General features: G+C 29.9%; 3 protein-coding genes across 6 annotated transcripts; 1 reads left to right on the forward strand and 2 right to left on the reverse strand.

Annotated features, from left to right (window-relative positions):
* The first annotated feature begins 71 nt into the window (after window positions 1-71).
* Window positions 72-20,417, forward strand: LOC122514594. 4 transcript variants are annotated; one of them, XM_043631514.1, is made up of 5 exons: window positions 72-332; window positions 2,787-2,932; window positions 18,693-18,918; window positions 18,991-20,017; window positions 20,116-20,417. In XM_043631514.1, exons 3-5 carry the CDS (start codon window positions 18,700-18,702, stop codon window positions 20,352-20,354), a joined length of 1,485 nt encoding a protein of 494 aa, XP_043487449.1. In that variant the 5' UTR covers window positions 72-332; window positions 2,787-2,932; window positions 18,693-18,699; the 3' UTR covers window positions 20,355-20,417. The 4 variants fall into 4 exon arrangements, with proteins under 4 accessions (XP_043487449.1, XP_043487451.1, XP_043487452.1 ...); XM_043631516.1 differs by having other exon boundaries at window positions 72-326; XM_043631517.1 differs by lacking the exons at window positions 72-332; window positions 2,787-2,932 and adding an exon at window positions 18,184-18,208.
* Window positions 2,318-6,976, reverse strand: LOC122514591 (biorientation of chromosomes in cell division protein 1-like 1). Its single transcript, XM_043631509.1, has 3 exons — window positions 6,845-6,976; window positions 3,011-6,726; window positions 2,318-2,930 (listed from the first exon to the last, which is right to left on the reverse strand). The coding sequence occupies exons 1-3, from the start codon at window positions 6,974-6,976 to the stop codon at window positions 2,828-2,830; spliced, it is 3,951 nt and encodes a 1,316-aa protein (XP_043487444.1). The 3' UTR covers window positions 2,318-2,827.
* On the reverse strand, window positions 7,232-8,270 carry LOC122514599 (trafficking protein particle complex subunit 4). The gene is made up of 2 exons (XM_043631523.1): window positions 7,984-8,270; window positions 7,232-7,899 (listed from the first exon to the last, which is right to left on the reverse strand). The coding sequence occupies exons 1-2, from the start codon at window positions 8,156-8,158 to the stop codon at window positions 7,421-7,423; spliced, it is 654 nt and encodes a 217-aa protein (XP_043487458.1). The 5' UTR covers window positions 8,159-8,270; the 3' UTR covers window positions 7,232-7,420.
* Window positions 20,418-20,425: the final 8 nt, after the last annotated feature.

Below are 20,425 nucleotides of genomic sequence, written 5' to 3' on the forward strand. Positions count from 1 at the left end.
ACGTGAGCCACCAGTGGTAGGAAGAGAGAAGGAAAAACAAGATGGAGGCAGAGATTCTTCTCTCTCTCTCTCTCTCTCTCTCTTTCGTGGTTACGAATATATATACATATGTATATGTATATGCTATGTAATATACATGAGTAAGCAGAGGAAGAAGCATGTGCTCTATTATATATATATATTATCCTTCCTGACTTCTTCAAAGGATAGAGGACGCTTGTCCGTGTCTACAAACTCGCGGTCAATAACTGCGTAGAATTCTTTTCTAATTCTATTACTTTTTATAAAGTCATCTTTATTGGAATCCTGCTTGTTCCTTTATATATGTATGTGTACGTATATACATGTATATGCTATTCTTTTTCGTAATCAATCGTAACTACCGGTAATCAAAGATACTTATTATCCAATCCAACAATTTGTCTGACTCATATTAGAGGCAAACAAATGGCGTAATAGGGAATATATTTCATTTGGAAAAACCTACGATGTCATTCTCCATACATTTTAATGAGGAATTGAAACTATTTTTTCGCTCTTTTTAGTTTAGTCATTATCGTATTATTTCCATATTGTCTTTTTGAGCAACGTGTTGAAATTTTGAATATATTTTCTTATTGTTTATTTTTATTATCGTATAAAATACGTGGAATTAAAACTTTATTACATAGTCTCGATCTTGTTCTTAAAATAGTTGCTTATTAATACTGTCTATATGATCTATCTATAATGATCGAATATTATATAATATTCTTCTTCAAAACCACAAGACAACATATCAAGATGTAGTGTATCTTGATTAATTGTTTTATTTTACTATTTGCTGATAAGATTACGTTTAAAATGATATTTAATATTTCTACACGCTGCTAGATGTACACCATCAAATACAATTAGGTTTACGTAGAATTATTGATAATATAAACACAAGGGCATCATGTGTTTGTCATTGACATGAGAGATAAAAAAGCAAGTGTCATTTTTTTTCTCTTATTTAGAGTTGCTCAGATTGCCCTTGTATGGATATATGTGTGTATGTATATTTATATGATGCATCACATGTATTATTAGCTCTTTCATAAAGATATAATGCATTTAAGAGTTTCTCAATTACAAAAGAAAAGAATACTTTTTGATGAGTATCATTAATTATAACATAATATTGCATTTTTAACATTGATTACATAAATATATACATATGCAAATACATAATTTATTAATACATTTTTTATTCGAATTAAATATAAATTTATAAAAGGTTAACTATGTGATAGTAATACTCTCTATTTAATTTTATTTATAAATTAACATAAGTCGAAATAATCTATATTCATATACGAAAAAATAAAAGATAACAATTACCAATTTCAACTTTTCCTTGCTTTTTATTCTTTTTTTATTTTATTTTATTTCACTCTTTTAGAAGTACGGTGCAATGTTATTAATGTTTATATTTACATGGATATATTATTAAGATTGAAATGCTAATAATTTATAGAAAAACAATTTTTATATACACATATATATGCACAATTTAATTTTAACATGATCTTGGAATACCATAAAATATATATAAGGAATAAAAAGACAGATAGTTTGACTGCATATAGAAAATTCGCTTTATTTTAAGAGCGATTATGTAAATAAGAGACATTATAAATTTTGGAAGTGATTATTGATTTATAAATTGGAATGAATAGCTGATAAATTTGAAAAAAGATATACAATTGTAATTAAATTTAACATATTATTTATATATATATATGTGTATATATACATATACATATATACACACACAATATTTGTACAACTTACAAATATACAATATTAATAATACAGTTATTGTAGAAATAGTACATAGATCAACTCCGCAAAATATGGCATTTAAACGTGATTCGGTTCGCCGTTACTAAAGTTTCTCAATTTACTAGTAATTTATCACAGCGAATCTTACAAATCATTTAGATATTATATGTTTTAATAACTCGATAAAAAAGGTATTGTTTCGTATCCACTATTATTACTTTACTCCTTCAATAACTTATGATATTATTACATTTTGTTATACAATTAGTAAAATAACACCACTTAGTTTTTATTTAAATTGATTATAACGATAAGTAAAATACATTTTACTCTTATTCCTCTATAGTAATATGTATATATATTTATTTGTTTTAAGTATATAAAAAAGAAATAACTGTCTTTATATTATAAAAAAAAAAATAATACACGACAAATTTGTTCTTTATAATTATCATTTCTTTCAAAACATACCATAGTTTATTTTTTATTTTTCTTTCTATTGCTTTAAATAAAATTACTTTATACAAATGTATACACATAATGCAATAAGCATGTAAAACGTTTGTAGAAATTTTGAGCATTCCATTTCAGATATGCAAATATTGAAAAATATACATTTCTGTTTCTACGTAGCTCGAGTTAATTAATATTTATTTCAATGCAGTTGTGCTATTCAACTTCTTTGTATGAAATTATTAAATAAATCAGTATTTAAAACATTCATACTTATTATACAATAAATACATAGTCCTAAGGAACAACAGTCTAAAATATATCTACGGCTTCAGTATTTGTTGTCATTTAAAATTTTTTGATATAGATTATAATAATTATATATAACAATGTAATTTAAAAATAAAGCTCATAATTTTGTCTACATTAATCAGCCAAATTGAATAGATTGTAAAACATTACTTTATGTTTTAAATATATCAAGATTGTATTAAAAAAATAAAATGTCTCAATTCTGTATTACACAGAGTACAAATATGATTCAACATCTGAAGCCATGAGTTACTAGCTACACTTGATTAAATCTTCTACTCCGACGAGAAGAACTTGAAAACAATGGACGTGGTTTATACAAGTCATCACTTGAATATCGTTGACTGCTTCTATGCCGACTGTAAGTATTAAATGTTGTGAAATATGATATAATAATCATTTTCACTACTTAAATATGGGACAAGTGTTAAGGAGTTACCTCTTTTCTTCTTTCATTATATTAGATGATGGAATTTTTTCACTAGTTGCTGACACATCACTTTCTGGACTTAGGGGCATTACAAAATTTTCACCATTTAAAAGGCTTTGCGAAATGCAAGGATTTGCATGAAGTCTTTGCTTTTTTGAAGCAATCATTTTTCTTTTTTTCATAGCATTTAAAGAATGATCATTTGGCATTGATATTTTCAGACCGTCATTATTATTATTTGAGTTATTGAGTAGTATGTCTGTTAGCGGACTTCCTGAATGTTTTCTTTTTGGCATTGGCGGCGCCATTGTTTTTGAGCCGGATGATACTATCTGACCTCCTAAATCTTCTATTATATCCTCTAGAGTATTACCTTCCACCATTTCTAACGAATGTAAAAAACTAAAAAATTTATCTGATTCTTCATTATCAAGTTTGAAATATCTACAATCTTCATAATCGTCATTAACTTTTGGTACAAATTCATTCTTGGAAGACTGTGCAATTGCTTGTCCAGATAATTGTTCATCAAGTTCATTATATTCTGTAATATCTCTGGTAGGAGATTTTGGTTGTTCAAACGCTTTATCACTTCTCTCATTGCATATTACACTGTGTTCTACACTAATATTCGTATCAGTTGTACTTATTTGATTTCTTACTTTATTATCATTTTCAGTAATGGTATTTATTGACTTCATTTTCTCTATACTCTGGGTTGCGTCAAGAAATGTTTCAGAAGTTGTTCCTACTATTTTCAGTACTGTATCATTATTTTTAATTTCTAAACTGTCTTTACTACTATTTGAAGCTAGATTATCTTTACAAGTTTTATTTATCATTAAAGGCCGAGATTCTATATTAGTGTCTTGTTCTTGCAATTTTGTATGGCATATTGCTTCATCTAAGGATTGTTTTATACACAATTCCAAGGCAGATAGTTTTGACATTAAGTTAGGTCGTTTTGGTAATATATCTGTACCATGAAGTTCTCCTTCTAACAATATCATCGAACGTTGTTCTAATGTTAAATTCATTTGGCGATCGGGGTAAGGTTCTTCGTATTCTTCATCTGGTACTTCTATTATTTGTACACGTTCTTCATCTGGAACAGCAGTCAAATCATCTCCACTGTTCTCTAACTTTGGACACATTATTTGCTCAGTTTTTTGCTCCATTTTCTTCTCTATTTTCTTATCATCCTTCTGCTTTTGTTTCTCCATTTGTTTCCTAATTTTCATTAGCTTCTTAGCTTCGTGTATGTTCTTTGCAAATTTAGGTTTTTTCATTTTCATTTCGCTCGAAGAATTTAAATCATTTTCATCAAGTAACGGTCTTTTTTTTAATGGTAAATTGTTTTCACTTGATTGCATTTCCGTTAATTGAACACCTTCAAAACTATTGTCTTGATCACAGTATGATTCGGTATCAGTGAGATTTATATTATCTTTATTTATTTCATCATAATTTTCATTTTGCAATTGGAGTTTCATTCTATTTATTTGCGTTTCTCCTATGCTATCTGATGTTTCGCTGCTTGAATTACTCATATGACTGGTATCTTTAGTTAATCCAGAAGAACTTGATTTACTGGTAGTAGCATTAGAACTAGAAGTACTAGATTGTGAACTTTTGCTATTAGATCCATTGGAACCATCTCTGTCCGTAGAACGACGATCATTTGAATTTTTTCGTAGACTAGAATGATCATCCTTTGTTTTTGATTTCTTATCGTCTCTCCTTTTTTTCTCTTTACCTTGGGCATCACTTTTTGAATCTTTTTTCGTAATGTCTGTAGACTTTTCATTACGGTCTGATGTTTTACTTTGCGCTTGAGTACGTACATCCTTTTTACAAATCTTATCGCTGCTGATCTTAAGATCTTTTTTTATTTCTATTTTTTCTTCCTTGCCATTCTTAGACATTTTCTTTAAATCACTTTTATCTGATTTACCCGAAGATTCCGTTTTCATGACGTTACTTTTATCCTTAATATCTTTCGAGCCACGTTCGTCGCGTTTCGTTTTCTCCTTAGATTCAGATTTTTTTTCTTTAATATCTGAAATTTTGTCAGATGACCCTTTGTTAACTTTGTTTTCATGACGATTTTTTTCGTCGTGACTTTTGGAAGTAGAACTTCTATGCTCTTTTTTGTAAGACTTCTTATCCTTAGTCGAATCCTTTTTATCTTTGGATTCTTTATTGGACTTAACATTGTCCTTATTTAATTTTTCTTTTTCAGTTAATTCTTTCTTCTCTCTAAGTTCTCTAATTTTTTCTTTATAAAGATCTTTCAAATCTTTTGCTTCCTTGTTGGTACTACTTTCTTTTTTATCGATTTCTTTAACTTTATCTTCCTTAGTTTTATTTACATTATCTGTAACAGTATCTTTGCTATCTTTCACTTTTTCAACTGCATCCTTTGTCTGACTAGGTTTATCTTTAACCTTACCCTTAATATGCTTATCGTGCTTGGAACTACTATGACTACTCTGCTTCTTTTTCTCATTGTCTTTTTCCTTACATTTTGGATCCTTGGAATAGATTTTTTCTTTTGTAGATTTAGATTTGGAATTTTCGCTGTCTTTATGCTTATCTTTATATATTTTACTGTCGTATTTGTCTTTTGTACTATTATCTGTGGCATCGCTAGAATTTTCCTTGGATGGTAAATTGAGTTTAATACTTTTTGTTGTCTCTTTTGAATCTTTTAAATCATTCCCACTTTCTTTACATTTTTTCGATTCAACAATGTTTTTATTATTTTTATTCTTAAAAGATTCAAAATCTCTAAGAGCTCGAAAATTATCTTTTGTGGTTTTATTTTCACATTTATCTTTAGCAGGCTCTTCTTTGATGCCATCGTGTATTGGCGTTGAAGCATGATTAGATAATCCAAAATCAGTTACTATTGATAATCTTGAATCAGAGGAAACTTTACTAAGTTGTGAATCTTGATTACTACAATCATAATTATCTTGTGATATCTCATTGGAAAAATTAGGACTTCTGGATCTATGACTTGTTAACTCGGATATACCAGATAGATGTGAATCATTAGATATATTAGATTCATTTAAATTCATAATATCTATCGGCTCGAACGTCGGACTATCCTCTTCTTCTTCGTCAATTTTGTCATCTGATTTTCCAGAAGTATTTAAATTTACATTACTAACAGTCTTATTAAAATCAATACATTCTTCGCCCAGTACTTTTTCTTCCGAGGAAGCATGTCCATTCTCAGATATCTGATCTTTACTTCTTTCCAAATATTTTTCAACGATTTCTAACTTATGTTCATCAAATGATTGTTCAGATTTTTCATCCGGTTTAACAACAAGATCATCTATTGCGTCTACAGATTCAAGTGACACATCTTTCAAACTGTTCTTGTCAGATTCCGGTGAAACTGGATCTAAATCCTTAGGTAATAAATCTTTGAGTCCACAACCACTAGATTTTTCTTTAATTTTTGGTCGTTCTAAACCCAAAAACTTATATACGACATCTTCTATTTGAGGCATGAATACAGAGAAGACCTTTGGATTTACTACTTGATCAACAATACGTTCAACTCCGACATCTAAGTATGGTGCTTCGTGTATATGTTTACGCAATGTTTCTCTAACTTGATTTTTATTAAGTTCTGGTTTCCATAGTTGTTTGTCGAGAAATGAATTGACAGATCCCTCGACTCTTGTACGTAGATTTTGATACGCAGGCTATGAGAGGTGAAATTCAATTACTTATTGTTTAACAAGATTAAAATAAAATCTTACATAAATATAATTCGAACGACAATGATTAGAGAAAAATATGTAGATATAAATGATAATATACCTTTGTGTCAACATCAGCTATGCATTCCTTACGAAATTGATCAAAAATACCTTGCGATTTAACTTCACCAACGATATGATCCACAAGACGTGGATCACCTGCTAATAACGTACTTGACAATCCTAACTCCATGATTAATGTTATTACAATTGTACAAATATTCTTCTATTACAATGAAAAAGAAAAATTTTCAATCAGAATCAATTCGCCAAACTGTGGGCGACCATATTTGTTTGCAACTATGTACGAGCAGGGCTGCCAAGTACCACTACCAACTTAATAACAAAAATCTCTATTACGCTAACGCAATTTTAAATTTATTTATTTCCCAAAGAATAATTAAGATATAAACGTAATAAATTTAAGCATATTAATAAGCATATTGAATTATTTAGAAAAACTATGAAGTTTTATTCGTCCATTTATAACTTATCTATTTGACTTCTTACTTTTTTTTACGTCTTACAATTACTCTTAAAATATTATTTTCATATATTTATAATAAGATCATATCAAATATACATATACACAATGCATACTTACATATTCATGGGTTTTTTTTTTTATCGAGTTAATTTAAATACTACTTATACCGCATTTCTCTATTGTTTCAAGCAACGATTGCAGATTAGTCTCAAAAAGTTCACACCTTATTGGCATTTCTAATGAATAGAATGGATTCTTGAGAGCGTAATCCGCATAAAGTTCATATACTTTTTTAGTTAATATTTCCATTCCTAACTGCGATGGCTCAGCCACTATCATAAATTTAATGCCGGTTAGCGTTTGATAGCAGTACAAGCGAAATGTGTCTGCTTCTAAAATTTCAATTCCAGAACATCGGGGTTCAGGACTCAACTGACTGGCTATCGCAAATAGAGGATAAAACATGGATGCTAGAAAAATTTTCTCATTAGTGGTCATCTTTGCACGGCTAAACTTTAATGTTATAGGAAAATTTTCCTGTTGATTTAACATTTCCAGCACATCCCTCCCATCTTCCAATTCATTGCCAATAACAGGACTACCATTTACAGCGGTTAACATATGTCCTACTGTATAGAGAATATTTTACTTATTATTAAATAAAATACAATATGTCAATAATAATGTAATAATAGTAATAGATAATCTTTTACCATTTATACCATCTCTTTGACCAAAAGACACAACTATCTTTTTATTTTCATAATTTAATTTAATATCTAACGGATAATTAAAAGTTCTCTCATTTTCTACTTTGGGAATGTTGTGATCATGGTTAAAAATTAAACCTCCTGATTTAGATACGATATAAACACCGTATATCACCATCTTTTAAACAATTAAAGATTATGTAACCTCAAAGTATGGCAGATCAGCTGTTTAGCCAAAGAATACATAAGTATACAGAAGCTCACAAGTTCCCTTTTTTACCTACCCAGTTTCATTTTTGTTACTACCGGGACCACCAGCAGGCGATAGTGGGTATTTAACGCGACGAGGATAGCATATATATATACACAATATATATATATATATATATATATATATATATATATAGAGAGAATTTTAAATAATTATTTTTAATTTTTAGTGTATAAAAATGTGTGTGCCTTCAGAAATGCATGTATATATGTATTTTCAATAATAGCCATGTAAAAAGTAATGTAAGAAAATTGAAAAGGATTGAAGTTAAATCCCACGATGATCACCTGTAACAAGAAGAAAACTATATTAGTCATACAGTCAAGTGATACAATTGCCTGACATATGAATCGTCCAATTCGCAGATGCACTTTTCAATTGAATTCTCTATTTATTTTAATCAAATCTCTGTTTACCGTTGCAATGAAATTAAATTTAAACGTGTGATTTTACATTTAAATAAAATAAATATAAAAAAAAAAGGAAAAAGTACAAATATTAAGTTACTACAAAAAATAATATCTAATAATTATTATGAAATACTTTTAAACTGCATTATATGGAAAAGAGAAATTGTAAATTTAATAAAATACGATTACAGTGAAAAATTTTAAAGACGAAACAAGAAAAGAGAAATTACTGTAATATTTACCGAACGTTATTTAAGCTTGAAAATTAAATAATACGAAAATTTTCAAATTTTAAATCGAACTAATTAAACACATATGCATCTTTTTAGACGATATAGACACAAATTTGGTGTCCCAAGGAGATGGAATGGTCCATCATCTCCAATTACAACTACAAATTAATGACGAGCAAGAATGTAATATAATAAAATATAAAATATGACTAGAGAGCTATTCTTGAAAAGTTCGAACTTGCTGTTGAACCTTTGAAAATAACTCAATAGTCTATGTAGTTGCCCTCTTCAGCCACAATTAAGTGGGGGCCTCTTCGGCATAATGCCTCTTCTTTCTTCATGCCCTAAACGCTGCTGTGAGGCTTTTTCTAAGCGCATTTTACAATACAAATCGTACAGTTACATTTACTCGAATGCCTCAACAGATATTTGATCTAATCGATGAACCTATTATTAACACTTTGCATTTAAAAAATTAAATAATATCAAACAAAAGCAGAGGAACTTTGTCATACATCATATGGTCTTACTTTTTTACTCGACCACTTTTATCTTTTATCTTTATTCTACTTTGTATTTACTATACATATATAACAAATGAAGTATTTTCAGTAGGAATTACTAAAGAGCAAAGCATTAATATACTTAATATTAAGTAAGTATCCAACGTATTCAGCTATCTTCACTTATTCGAAAAAAAATTAATTTTTAAGAAAACGCAAAGACTTTTGAATCGTTCGATACTGATTTATATCTTGCGGTACAGAGTATCAGCAATATATGGAAAAAATACAAGAAATATTTAAATGATAAATGAATCTAAAGGTTGCTGAAACTTTGTATAAAATCCGGAGAAGAAATTTTCCACTCCTGAGTGAAAATTACAATCGCGCGACTTCTCCGGTCTCTACCTACTTACAAATTAAATAAACATTCACACCTAAGTATGCTACCTGCCTGTTAATTACCCATATTTAAAAAGATCAAACATACGTACATACCCACCCACTCACTCCACGATTCTCTCACATACCACCAGGGTGCAAAAGCCTAAACTAGAGAGCATGCCCCGGGGCACCTCCGACACCCTAGTTCAAACGCGTGTTTTCTAAACTTATGGGAGTACGTACCAATGCTGTAATCATCTGTCAAGGCTAGTGATTATTGCAAAAATGACTAATGTAAAAATACAAGTATATACTAGTATATATTGCATACTAGTTATATACGAGTATATCATAGTTTCCACAAATAAATGCGGTAACTCTACTGTTCAAAACGATTTTATTACAAAAAAAAAAGTAGAAAAATTTAATATAAATATAAAAATATAGAAACACTCGTATTTGTCATATCACACGTGATATGTAGAAGTAGTGCTCTCAGTATTAAATGATGTATTAATTAAAAAATATCGCGAAGCGATGTACAAAACACTTTACCTAATACGCACACACAGGTGTAAAGTACATCGTGCAATCACTAGCACAATGACAGCCGCCAATAGGGGAAAAACTTAAAACTAAACCTATACTAATTGTTTCTCTCACCTATACGAGTAGCACCTGGGCACACGCATAGATGAGAACACAGAAAGTATAGGGGGGAGAAACGGGAGATTAGTACATTAGAAGCTGAAAATCCTGATCTAAAAAATATGATTAAAAACACATATATACATAAGACATAAATACATTTTTATAGAAATTTATCTAAGCGGCTAAGAACTCTACAATTCATTTGATAAACATTAACTTTTAATATCTTTTAATATCTTTTAATATATTTTAATATATTTAAAAACCTCGGACGACTCCTTTCATTAAGTTGGCTGTTCTAATAAAAGAACTGGGCTTTGAGCCACCACTTAACTGCTAGAATCTATCCGTCGCGAATGAGTTTGTCTTCTTGCTCATTTATTTGTAATATCGAGGTATCGATATATCAAAATTAATTGCGATTAGATACACTAAGTACGAAGCAATGCATGTAAGACATTTATTACATGCTTTTCTGTATGAAAACGAGTAAATTAATGCTCGGTTTCACCACTACTAACCACGAACAAAACACGTAATAAAAAAGAAAGTGCATTGATTAATTGCATTATTAATTAAATGAATTTAACCGGCGAGACAAGAAAACCTATCCTGAACTAATATAAAATATACAATACAATATACAATACAATATACAATTTTCATGAGTAACTCCTAGAAAGAAATTACTCATGTGCTCGTCACTAATTTATTGAAATAATTACAACCAGTAACTCGTGCCGATTAGGACCTTTCATCCTCGACATGATTGAGCACCGGAGGGACTTTAAATTTTAACTCACGGCATAAGAAGTTCTACGATGGCTCCAAAACACTCCTACTTTGCAGCAAGTGTTGTAGTCTGACGATAGAAGAGTTCCTCGATTTGGTATTGAAGGAGATCCACCGAAGATCCACCGAAGATCCACCGAAGATCCACCGAAGATTCATCGAAGATCCATCGAAGATCCATCGAAGATCCATCGAAGATCCATCGAAGATCCATCGAAGATCCATCGAAGATCCATCGATGATCCATCGATGATCCATCGAAGAATTCATCCCACATCTTTGATAAGGTAGAAAGTCGTCGTCATATCTGTAAAATAAAATAAAACGAAACGATAAGTTATTCATAAATAATACAAAATTGTATAAAAAATAAATCAAATAAAAAGTAAATTAAAATGAATACTTACAATGCATTCCAATGGGATGAAATTCAATTGCACCATGGCGATGCACCCCGCGTGAATCTAAAAACGCGGTATAAACGAAAATAAGAAACTATAGATGAGTTTCTTATCGCGAAACCGAAATTATATTATACGGCGAACAACACTGATTCTAATTCGCGTTTGATTTTAATTTGTTTTACGCCCGATCACTGATTCTACACAACTAATTCAAAGACTGCTTTGCACACAGTCAATGCAAGTAGAAAAATCTTCATTGATGCACTGATTCTAATACGCGAACAGTCTGTGCGACTGTTTAAAGATAAAAATTCAACTTTACTCGAACAAACTCTAATGCAATTACTGCATTGGTCGCAGTTAATTTAATATATAAATTTCAAAATAGTTCGCGAACGCGACGGAATTGAAAAGAAAACGAACGAACGTGCTTCTAATCCGTGATTTTAATTATATTTAACGATACAACACTCCCGTATATTGCTTCGCGCACGATAGCAATGCACGAACACTTGCAACACTTCACAAACACAATTCACAAACACTTCCAACACTGATATATTCCCATGATGATCTGAAACAAAAATAAAAACAAAATTATAAATATCATTGTTGTAAATAAAAAAATTATTATAATTATTGAGAAAGTGTTTAAAATAAAAATTGATTACGTTTATTCTTCATTGATGAATGCACGATGGGTATCCTACCCTTAGGATGACGATGAGTACACGTTTAAACCGAATAGAAGAAACTTACGGAGTTTCTTTACCCGAAAAAACGAAACTTTTACATACGGCGTACAACACTGATTCTACTTTCCGATTCTTTTATATTTTATTTTTACGATGCAACACACGAGTACCTCATTGCCTACGCGCTCGATTGCAATGATGTTCTGCAACAGAAAAAGAAAAAGAACAATTAATGTCATCGTCGTAATAAAAAACCATTGTAATTATTATAGAAATTTTTGATAGAAAAATATACTTACTTTTAGTCTTCATTGATGACTGCAGGATGGGTATCCTACTCTTAGGATGACGATGAATAAAATAAAATAAAAGAAAAACTCTGAAAAGCTGAAACATACTAAAAAGATTATAGAACAATATATCCTGTGAATCATTCCTGAAGGCATTGCACACTTTTAAAGATATTTTATCATAAAGAATCAATATAAATTCAAGCAATATTAATTGCCTTTATCTCACTACTTGTATAAAATTACATATAAAGTATTTAATATCAGTAAAAATTGTTAATAAAAATCGATAACGTTATATATATAATAGTTTAATACGTCACGTTCGTTAGATCTTAGCTCGTTGAAGGACTGATCAGGAATGAACACGTAATCGCGTCCTTCATGTTAAACATTCGGCTGTCTTCGTTTTTTTCGGCTGTCTTCGTTTCTTCTGTTCTCACTTCGAAAAATTCCTGGAATATACGTACACATTCGTTATTGCCCGTAGATAGAATATTTTGTTTTCTTATTTTCTCTCTCTCTCTCTCTCTCTCTCTCTTACTTTCGTTCTCACTCTTTGTATACATTTCTGTATGGTTTAAAAAAAAGAATAACGCTTACCTCGATGAATATGATGATAAAGAAGAGTAAACACAATTGTTAGACTGAGTATATGTATTCCTGCTGGACTCTCCTAATGCTCGGTACCTAAAAAAGGAAAAAAAAAGATTACATTAGTATAACATAAAGAAAATCAAATATATGAGTGTATGTGTACGAGCTACCTATTACTTATGCATATATGCCTGTATGTGTGTGTATGTTACAGGAATCGAATTTAATACGAAATACGATCTTTGAATACATAATTATGAAAAATAATTAATTAGAGCATCATTAGAGATGGTAGTAAGTATCGATACCATGAAAAAAGCTGGAAATTAGAAGAAATATTGTTAAGTAACATTGGTGAGATTTGGCGGCACGTCGAGATATATCGATGTTACATTCTCACAGATATCTATCGAACTTTTCAATATTTCATTTTGAAAACACTCACGTATAAAAATCTTGCTTCTAGCTATCGTTTGATATATAATAGAAAAGTGTACAATACTTTTAAATTACCTGAGTTAAACGAGATGACAGGTATACAAAATGGTGGTCGTCGCTGTGACGTAGCCGCAAAGAAACGAAGCGACATCTGAGACGACATCATGGCTGCTTCAGAATTTTACGTTTTTTCCATCTATCATAGAAAAATATCGAATAGTTAAAAATAGGATATAGGAACATAACACAATTGTCGAAATATATACTTTATTAATCCAAACAATGAAAATTGAACATTATAAGTCGATATCCATAGAAATGATGCTGTAAAACAAGATATATATATGATTGCGTAGGAAAATGCATACCAACGTACATGGAATTTTTTTCTACGCAAATACTTTTTATTCTTGACATTATCGTAATCTTTCGATTATATCATTTGGAAGTCATTTGCTAGAAGAATCTATTAGTATATAGGAAGTATATTTACGTTAGAAAATACTTTTTAATTACCTGAGATTAACAGGACGACGTAGCATCCGTCCGATCTCCAGCACCGACGCCGCGAAAAGAAAGAGGAATGATCAGCAAAGAGCCCTGATTGGCTGATAATTATTGCAGAGATAAGTGACCAATCAGAAATTCCCAATTACCATATAGAAATTTCACGCACACAAGCTTGCCCGTCACACGTACGTAACTCGCCTTTCTTCATGACCACGCTAGTCAAGCTAGATATGATAATTTATTTATTAAATAAATAAAAAATTATTCTATTTTACTATTTAAGGTACACGTATCTTATTAATATTTAAAAAATAACGAAAAGAATAAAGACAATATGCACTATAATCCTTATCACACAGAACAGAAAAACATACATAATTTATTTATTACAATAATTAAATATCAATTTTATGAATTATTATAATTATCTAATTAATAATCCAATTAATAATTATTGTTATCTAATTTATTTTTCTATTAGGTGTATACGTTCCTTGTTAATATTTAAAAAAAAAACGAGTAAAATAAAGACAATATACACTAAAAACTTTATCACATGGCAACGTTCTGATTTAAACATTCCTTCAATTTTTATGTAATTGTTTAAACTAATATACATTTGTTTTAACATCCCTGTGCAATGATGACTTTGGATAATAAAATTTTTATCCAGAAAAATATCACATTAAAATTATTTTATATTCAAAGTATATTAATAAGTATGTAATGTTTAAACCAGTACATATGTGTTTAAACAATCTGAAATATAAGTAGAGTGTATCAGAATATTTAAAAAATTGTTAAATAATCGATAGGAATGTCTATTGTTGTCTAAAAGCTAGGAATATACGATCTATGTACCGTCCCCTTCGAAATCCACCGTTGAAATGAGCTCTTGTCCTCTATGAAAGTACTTTTATTAAACGTTGTTTATCTGACTTTCCTAACGTTGCGCATGTGTATAAAGGGTGTCATACATCTAATACATAATATTTAAGATTGTAACGTTCTTATTTTAGTATTCTTTTAATTTTTGTGTAATTATTTTAGTGCTCCTGCGCAGTGAGGACTTCGAGGGTCAAATTTAGCTGCAATATAAGAAAAGTGCATTAGTGCATTAAAATAATTGTTAATGTATACGTAATGTACACGTATATGGAAATGAAAAAAGAAAGTACATTTCTCTAAACAATTATACAACCAATATATTAAAACAATTATTAAACAATATACTAATGGAAAATATGAATTATTAAAGTTTACCATTATGATAGAAGAAAGCTGAGGTGTTTGTTCGTTTGAATACCATAAAAAAATTGCCTGGATACATTTTAAAATCTTGTAAGTTCTTCTTTTATGTATGTACTTGATACACAGAACAATACGAAAGCCTAATAGATGCTGTGCTTTTCCAAATCTTAAAATTCTTGCAAATCTATATATATATTAATCTATAATATTCTATGGATATGTATGACCATTCGTCTTGAAGCCTTATTTTTAACTCTTCTTTTGAGCGAATGGGCGTCCTGCGAATCCGTCGGTTCAATTCATCCCATAAGTTTTCTATGGGATTAAGGTCCGGCGACTGTGGAGGAGGATGAAGAACTTTGCGGCAATTGTATAATAAAAATTCCTGTACAATACGTGCTTTATGCTTAGGATCATTATCCTGGTAAAATTTAAAGTCTTCTGAAATCCCCATTTTTTCCGCACTTTGTTTTAAATTGTTCTTCAAGAGGCTCAAGTAAGCATTCTTATCCATGATGCCATCGATAAAAACTAAATTTCCAACGCCGGAAGTCGACATGCAGCCCCAAACCATTACGCTGCCACCTCCGTGTTTCACCGTACCTCTCATATTGGCAGGCCGAAACTCTGTATTCGGCTTACGCCACACCATACGTCTTCCGTCGGAATCGTAGATGTTAAATTTACTCTCATCGGCAAATATAACATTACTCCACCATGAATTTTCTTTAGAAATATACTCCTTTGCGTAGTTTATTCGTTTTCTCCTATTTGCTTCATTAATAAAGGGTTTCTTCCTAGCAACCCTACCATTATAGCCATGTTCTCTTAAAGTTCGTCGAATTGTTCCTGCCGAAACCTTCTTTTTCGTCTCTTCGAAAACCTCACTGGCTAGTGTTGGTGCACTTAAACATGGATTGCACTTAACTTTTCTTACGATTCTTCTTCTATCTCTCGCGTTTAAAACAGGTGGTCGGCCGATTTGGGGGATAGATTCAATACGATCCTCAGTATTGTATCTTCTCACAATGTCCGACACAGTACTTTTGCTAACACCGAGCATGGAACTTATTTCCCGATACGATTTTCCCTTTTCCCGGTGGAATATTACGAGCTGACGCATTTCAAACGATGTATTTCTACCTTTCCGACCCATTTTCATGAATATTAGAGTTGGTACTGAAGCTTATTGAAATGGTATCAACGACCAAAGCTATGTTTGTATACAAACACTTACCATTCTCCGAAACAGCGGTTTCTGAGAAAAACGGAATCCCGAAGCGTAAGAAGTGTCCGAATATTTTTGTGACCCGAAAATGTGGTATTATTTCCTTTATTCATGTCTATTATATAAAGTATGTACATTTTATAAACTAATCATATTTTTTTAGTAACATGAATAGAACGCTCATGATTAGAAAAAGGAACGGAGACGATTCCTTTTTAAATAACTGAGATATTAAGTCGTAAAGCTTGCCATACACTGGTGTCCGAATTTTTCTGAGAGTCACTGTATATTAATGATTTGCTCTTTAGTAATTCCTACTGAAAATACTTCATTTGTTATATATGTATAGTAAATACAAAGTAGAATAAAGATAAAAGATAAAAGTGGTCGAGTAAAAAAGTAAGACCATATGATGTATGACAAAGTTCCTCTGCTTTTGTTTGATATTATTTAATTTTTTAAATGCAAAGTGTTAATAATAGGTTCATCGATTAGATCAAATATCTGTTGAGGCATTCGAGTAAATGTAACTGTACGATTTGTATTGTAAAATGCGCTTAGAAAAAGCCTCACAGCAGCGTTTAGGGCATGAAGAAAGAAGAGGCATTATGCCGAAGAGGCCCCCACTTAATTGTGGCTGAAGAGGGCAACTACATAGACTATTGAGTTATTTTCAAAGGTTCAACAGCAAGTTCGAACTTTTCAAGAATAGCTCTCTAGTCATATTTTATATTTTATTATATTACATTCTTGCTCGTCATTAATTTGTAGTTGTAATTGGAGATGATGGACCATTCCATCTTCTTGGGACACCAAATTTGTGTCTATATCATCTAAAAAGATGCATATGTGTTTAATTAGTTCGATTTAAAATTTGAAAATTTTCGTATTATTTAATTTTCAAGCTTAAATAACGTTCGGTAAATATTACAGTAATTTCTCTTTTCTTGTTTCGTCTTTAAAATTTTCACTGTAATCGTATTTTATTAAATTTACAATTTCTCTTTTCCATATAATGCAGTTTAAAAGTATTTCATAATAATTATTAGATATTATTTTTTGTAGTAACTTAATATTTGTACTTTTTCCTTTTTTTTTTTTATATATTTATTTTATTTAAATGTAAAATCACACGTTTAAATTTAATTTCATTGCAACGGTAAACAGAGATTTGATTAAAATAAATAGAGAATTCAATTGAAAAGTGCATCTGCGAATTGGACGATTCATATGTCAGGCAATTGTATCACTTGACTGTATGACTAATATAGTTTTCTTCTTGTTACAGGTGATCATCGTGGGATTTAACTTCAATCCTCTTCAATTTTCTTACATTACTTTACATGGCTATTATTGAAAATACATATATACATGCATTTCTGAAGGCACACACATTTTTATACACTAAAAATTAAAAATAATTATTTAAAATTCTCTATATACATATACTACATATACATATACATATATATATATATATATTTTGTGTGTTCATATATATGCTATCCTCGTCGCGTTAAATACCCACTATCGCCTACTGGTGGTCCCGGTAGTAACAAAAATGAAACTGGGTAGGTAAAAAAGGGGACTTGTGAGCTTCTGTATACTTTTGTTTTCTTTGGTTTAGCCAAATAACAAACGCCCTAACTTACTGTTATTATTCGAAATTCATTTTTCTACGTTGGCAGCATTTGTTCAGTAGCTCTAATTTTTGTTCTTCATGTTGTACAGATGTACCAAAACATGTATTAGTAAAATTACTCGCAGACAGTCTTTAAAAACCATTCGAAAACATAATTAAAAGTTCTCTTATGTTGTTATTAAATTAATTATAATAATCCTTAATAATTTTTTGTTGATATTTTAAAGGTATATAATTACATATTTACATTATTTACTATAACTTTCTGTTACATTTAATAATTAAATTGAAAAATAATGTGTCGTACATAATTACATCATTGTATTATTTACATTTATGGAATAAAAGTAATTGATTTTAATTACATTTAATCATAACATGTTTGTCATTATGTATATTAAATAATATTACAGGATCAGTATGACACGTAAGTGTGTGCTATGTAAGGGAACAAATTATAAGAACACCTGTAGTTTTTTCTCAGCTCCAAAAGATCCAGAATTGCGTAGGAAATGGCAAGCAGCAATTGATATAGACAATTATTCTGTAAGTGATGATACATACGTTTGCAGTAAACACTTTTATAAATGGGATATTATCACGCATTGGATCAGTGGAGCTCCACCACACGTTGTCACTGTAAGATATTGCTTCGCAAACATTTTGTTCATATGAAAGCGGATTTAGTTTAATCATTTTATATAATTTTAGATAAAATATAAAAAATGTAGATTAAGACCAGGCGCAGTACCTATTAGAAATATTCATCATCAATCGAAAGATAACAAAGCTACCAAAAGAAATCATTTCAATTTGAACAATTTGAATGATTTCTTAATGTCTCACAATAGTCTGGTGCAAAGTATTGATAAAGCAGAAACTTTTCTTATACCTAGGGAAGAAGAAATTGCAAATATGGGTAAAGAATGTTTTGAGTTTAAAAATCATAAATATGAAAATGCTAATCGATCAATAAAAATGCAACAATCATCGGAGGATGAATCAAATATAAAGATGTCTATGGATGATTATAGAACACAATTAAAACTATCTTCTAATAGAAATAATAAACATAAAAAGATAATGCTTAGAAGTTATAATAATTTGCAAATAAAAAATACAGATAACGATATGGAAAAAGCAAAACATAAAGAAAACATTGATTATGATCAACTTTCTCAAGTAAAACTTGAAAGAAGTGTAAATAATTCTTCGTATGTATCCAATTATTCTGAAGAGGATGAGACATCTGCAGAAAGGTGGGACAATTCAAAAGTTAAAATCAAAAATTTTATCCTGAAAAAATGCCTAGATAATACTTTAAAGAAAAGTAATGTACGTATAAAACAACAATCGTTAAATATTCTCAATAATCGTTTGGACAAGTACGACGACTATGTACATGATGAAATACGAGAACAGGGAATTTTGTTTGAAGATTTACTGGAAATGTGTTTTGAAGTTGTTTTGCCACGTGGTTGGTCGTGTAATGTAACTTCCAAAGGGCATGCTACAACAATAGTATATTTAAACATGGCAATAACGAAAGATGGTATGCCTTTTCTGGAAAAACAAGTATTCGTAAAAACTGATATGATATTACGGTGTAGTGTTTTAAATAGAGAAATTGATCCAATAATGTACAATCTTATAAGAGAAAGTAAAGATAATAAAGTGCAATGCTTGTTAGACATTGAAGAACTTATAGATGAATTTGATTTAAGAAATATCTGCGAAGGTATGTTTCTAATAGTATATACAAATAATTAGTTTTAACAATATAGATGTATATATGTATATATATTAATCTTATTGCTTATCTCCTCATTTAATTAGGCATAACAGAAAATTTTCAAGAAAATAATTACCTTAAAATAGCCTGCAAAGATGGTATACAATGGAGACATGTACTATGCCCTCTCATTCTAAATAATGATTCTACAAGATGTTCCAAATGCATCATGTTATCTCATATGATTAAATGCAAATTGAGAAAATCTGTATATTATAAATCTAATTTTAATTTAAGAAAAAAAAGAAAAGTCAAATATGCGAACAAGCATTGCACGAAGTGAAAATATTTATATTTAAAAAAAGTCCTCTGCGTTAATATGAAAATAAAGTGTAAATATATTTTAAACGTTTT

Source organism: Polistes fuscatus, unplaced genomic scaffold, assembly GCF_010416935.1.
Source record: "Polistes fuscatus isolate 324 unplaced genomic scaffold, CU_Pfus_HIC Scaffold15, whole genome shotgun sequence".
In the NCBI taxonomy this organism is placed as follows: Eukaryota; Metazoa; Arthropoda; class Insecta; order Hymenoptera; family Vespidae; genus Polistes; species Polistes fuscatus.

What these genes read in the sequence shown, in the direction of transcription:
- LOC122514594 (XM_043631514.1), top strand. Translation starts at nt 18,700, where the DNA reads ATGACACGTAAGTGTGTGCTATGTAAGGGAACAAATTATAAGAACACC. An exon ending in CTCCACCACACGTTGTCACT is followed by an intron (nt 18,919 to 18,990) that starts GTAAGATATTGC and finishes ATATAATTTTAG; the next exon opens with ATAAAATATAAAAAATGTAG. An exon ending in TTTAAGAAATATCTGCGAAG is followed by an intron (nt 20,018 to 20,115) that starts GTATGTTTCTAA and finishes TCATTTAATTAG; the next exon opens with GCATAACAGAAAATTTTCAA.
- LOC122514591 (XM_043631509.1), bottom strand. Translation starts at nt 6,976, where the DNA reads ATGGAGTTAGGATTGTCAAGTACGTTATTAGCAGGTGATCCACGTCTT. An exon ending in TAGCTGATGTTGACACAAAG is followed by an intron (nt 6,727 to 6,844) that starts GTATATTATCAT and finishes CACCTCTCATAG; the next exon opens with CCTGCGTATCAAAATCTACG. An exon ending in ATAATGAAAGAAGAAAAGAG is followed by an intron (nt 2,931 to 3,010) that starts GTAACTCCTTAA and finishes TAATACTTACAG; the next exon opens with TCGGCATAGAAGCAGTCAAC.
- LOC122514599 (XM_043631523.1), bottom strand. Translation starts at nt 8,158, where the DNA reads ATGGTGATATACGGTGTTTATATCGTATCTAAATCAGGAGGTTTAATT. An exon ending in TCAAAGAGATGGTATAAATG is followed by an intron (nt 7,900 to 7,983) that starts GTAAAAGATTAT and finishes TTCTCTATACAG; the next exon opens with TAGGACATATGTTAACCGCT.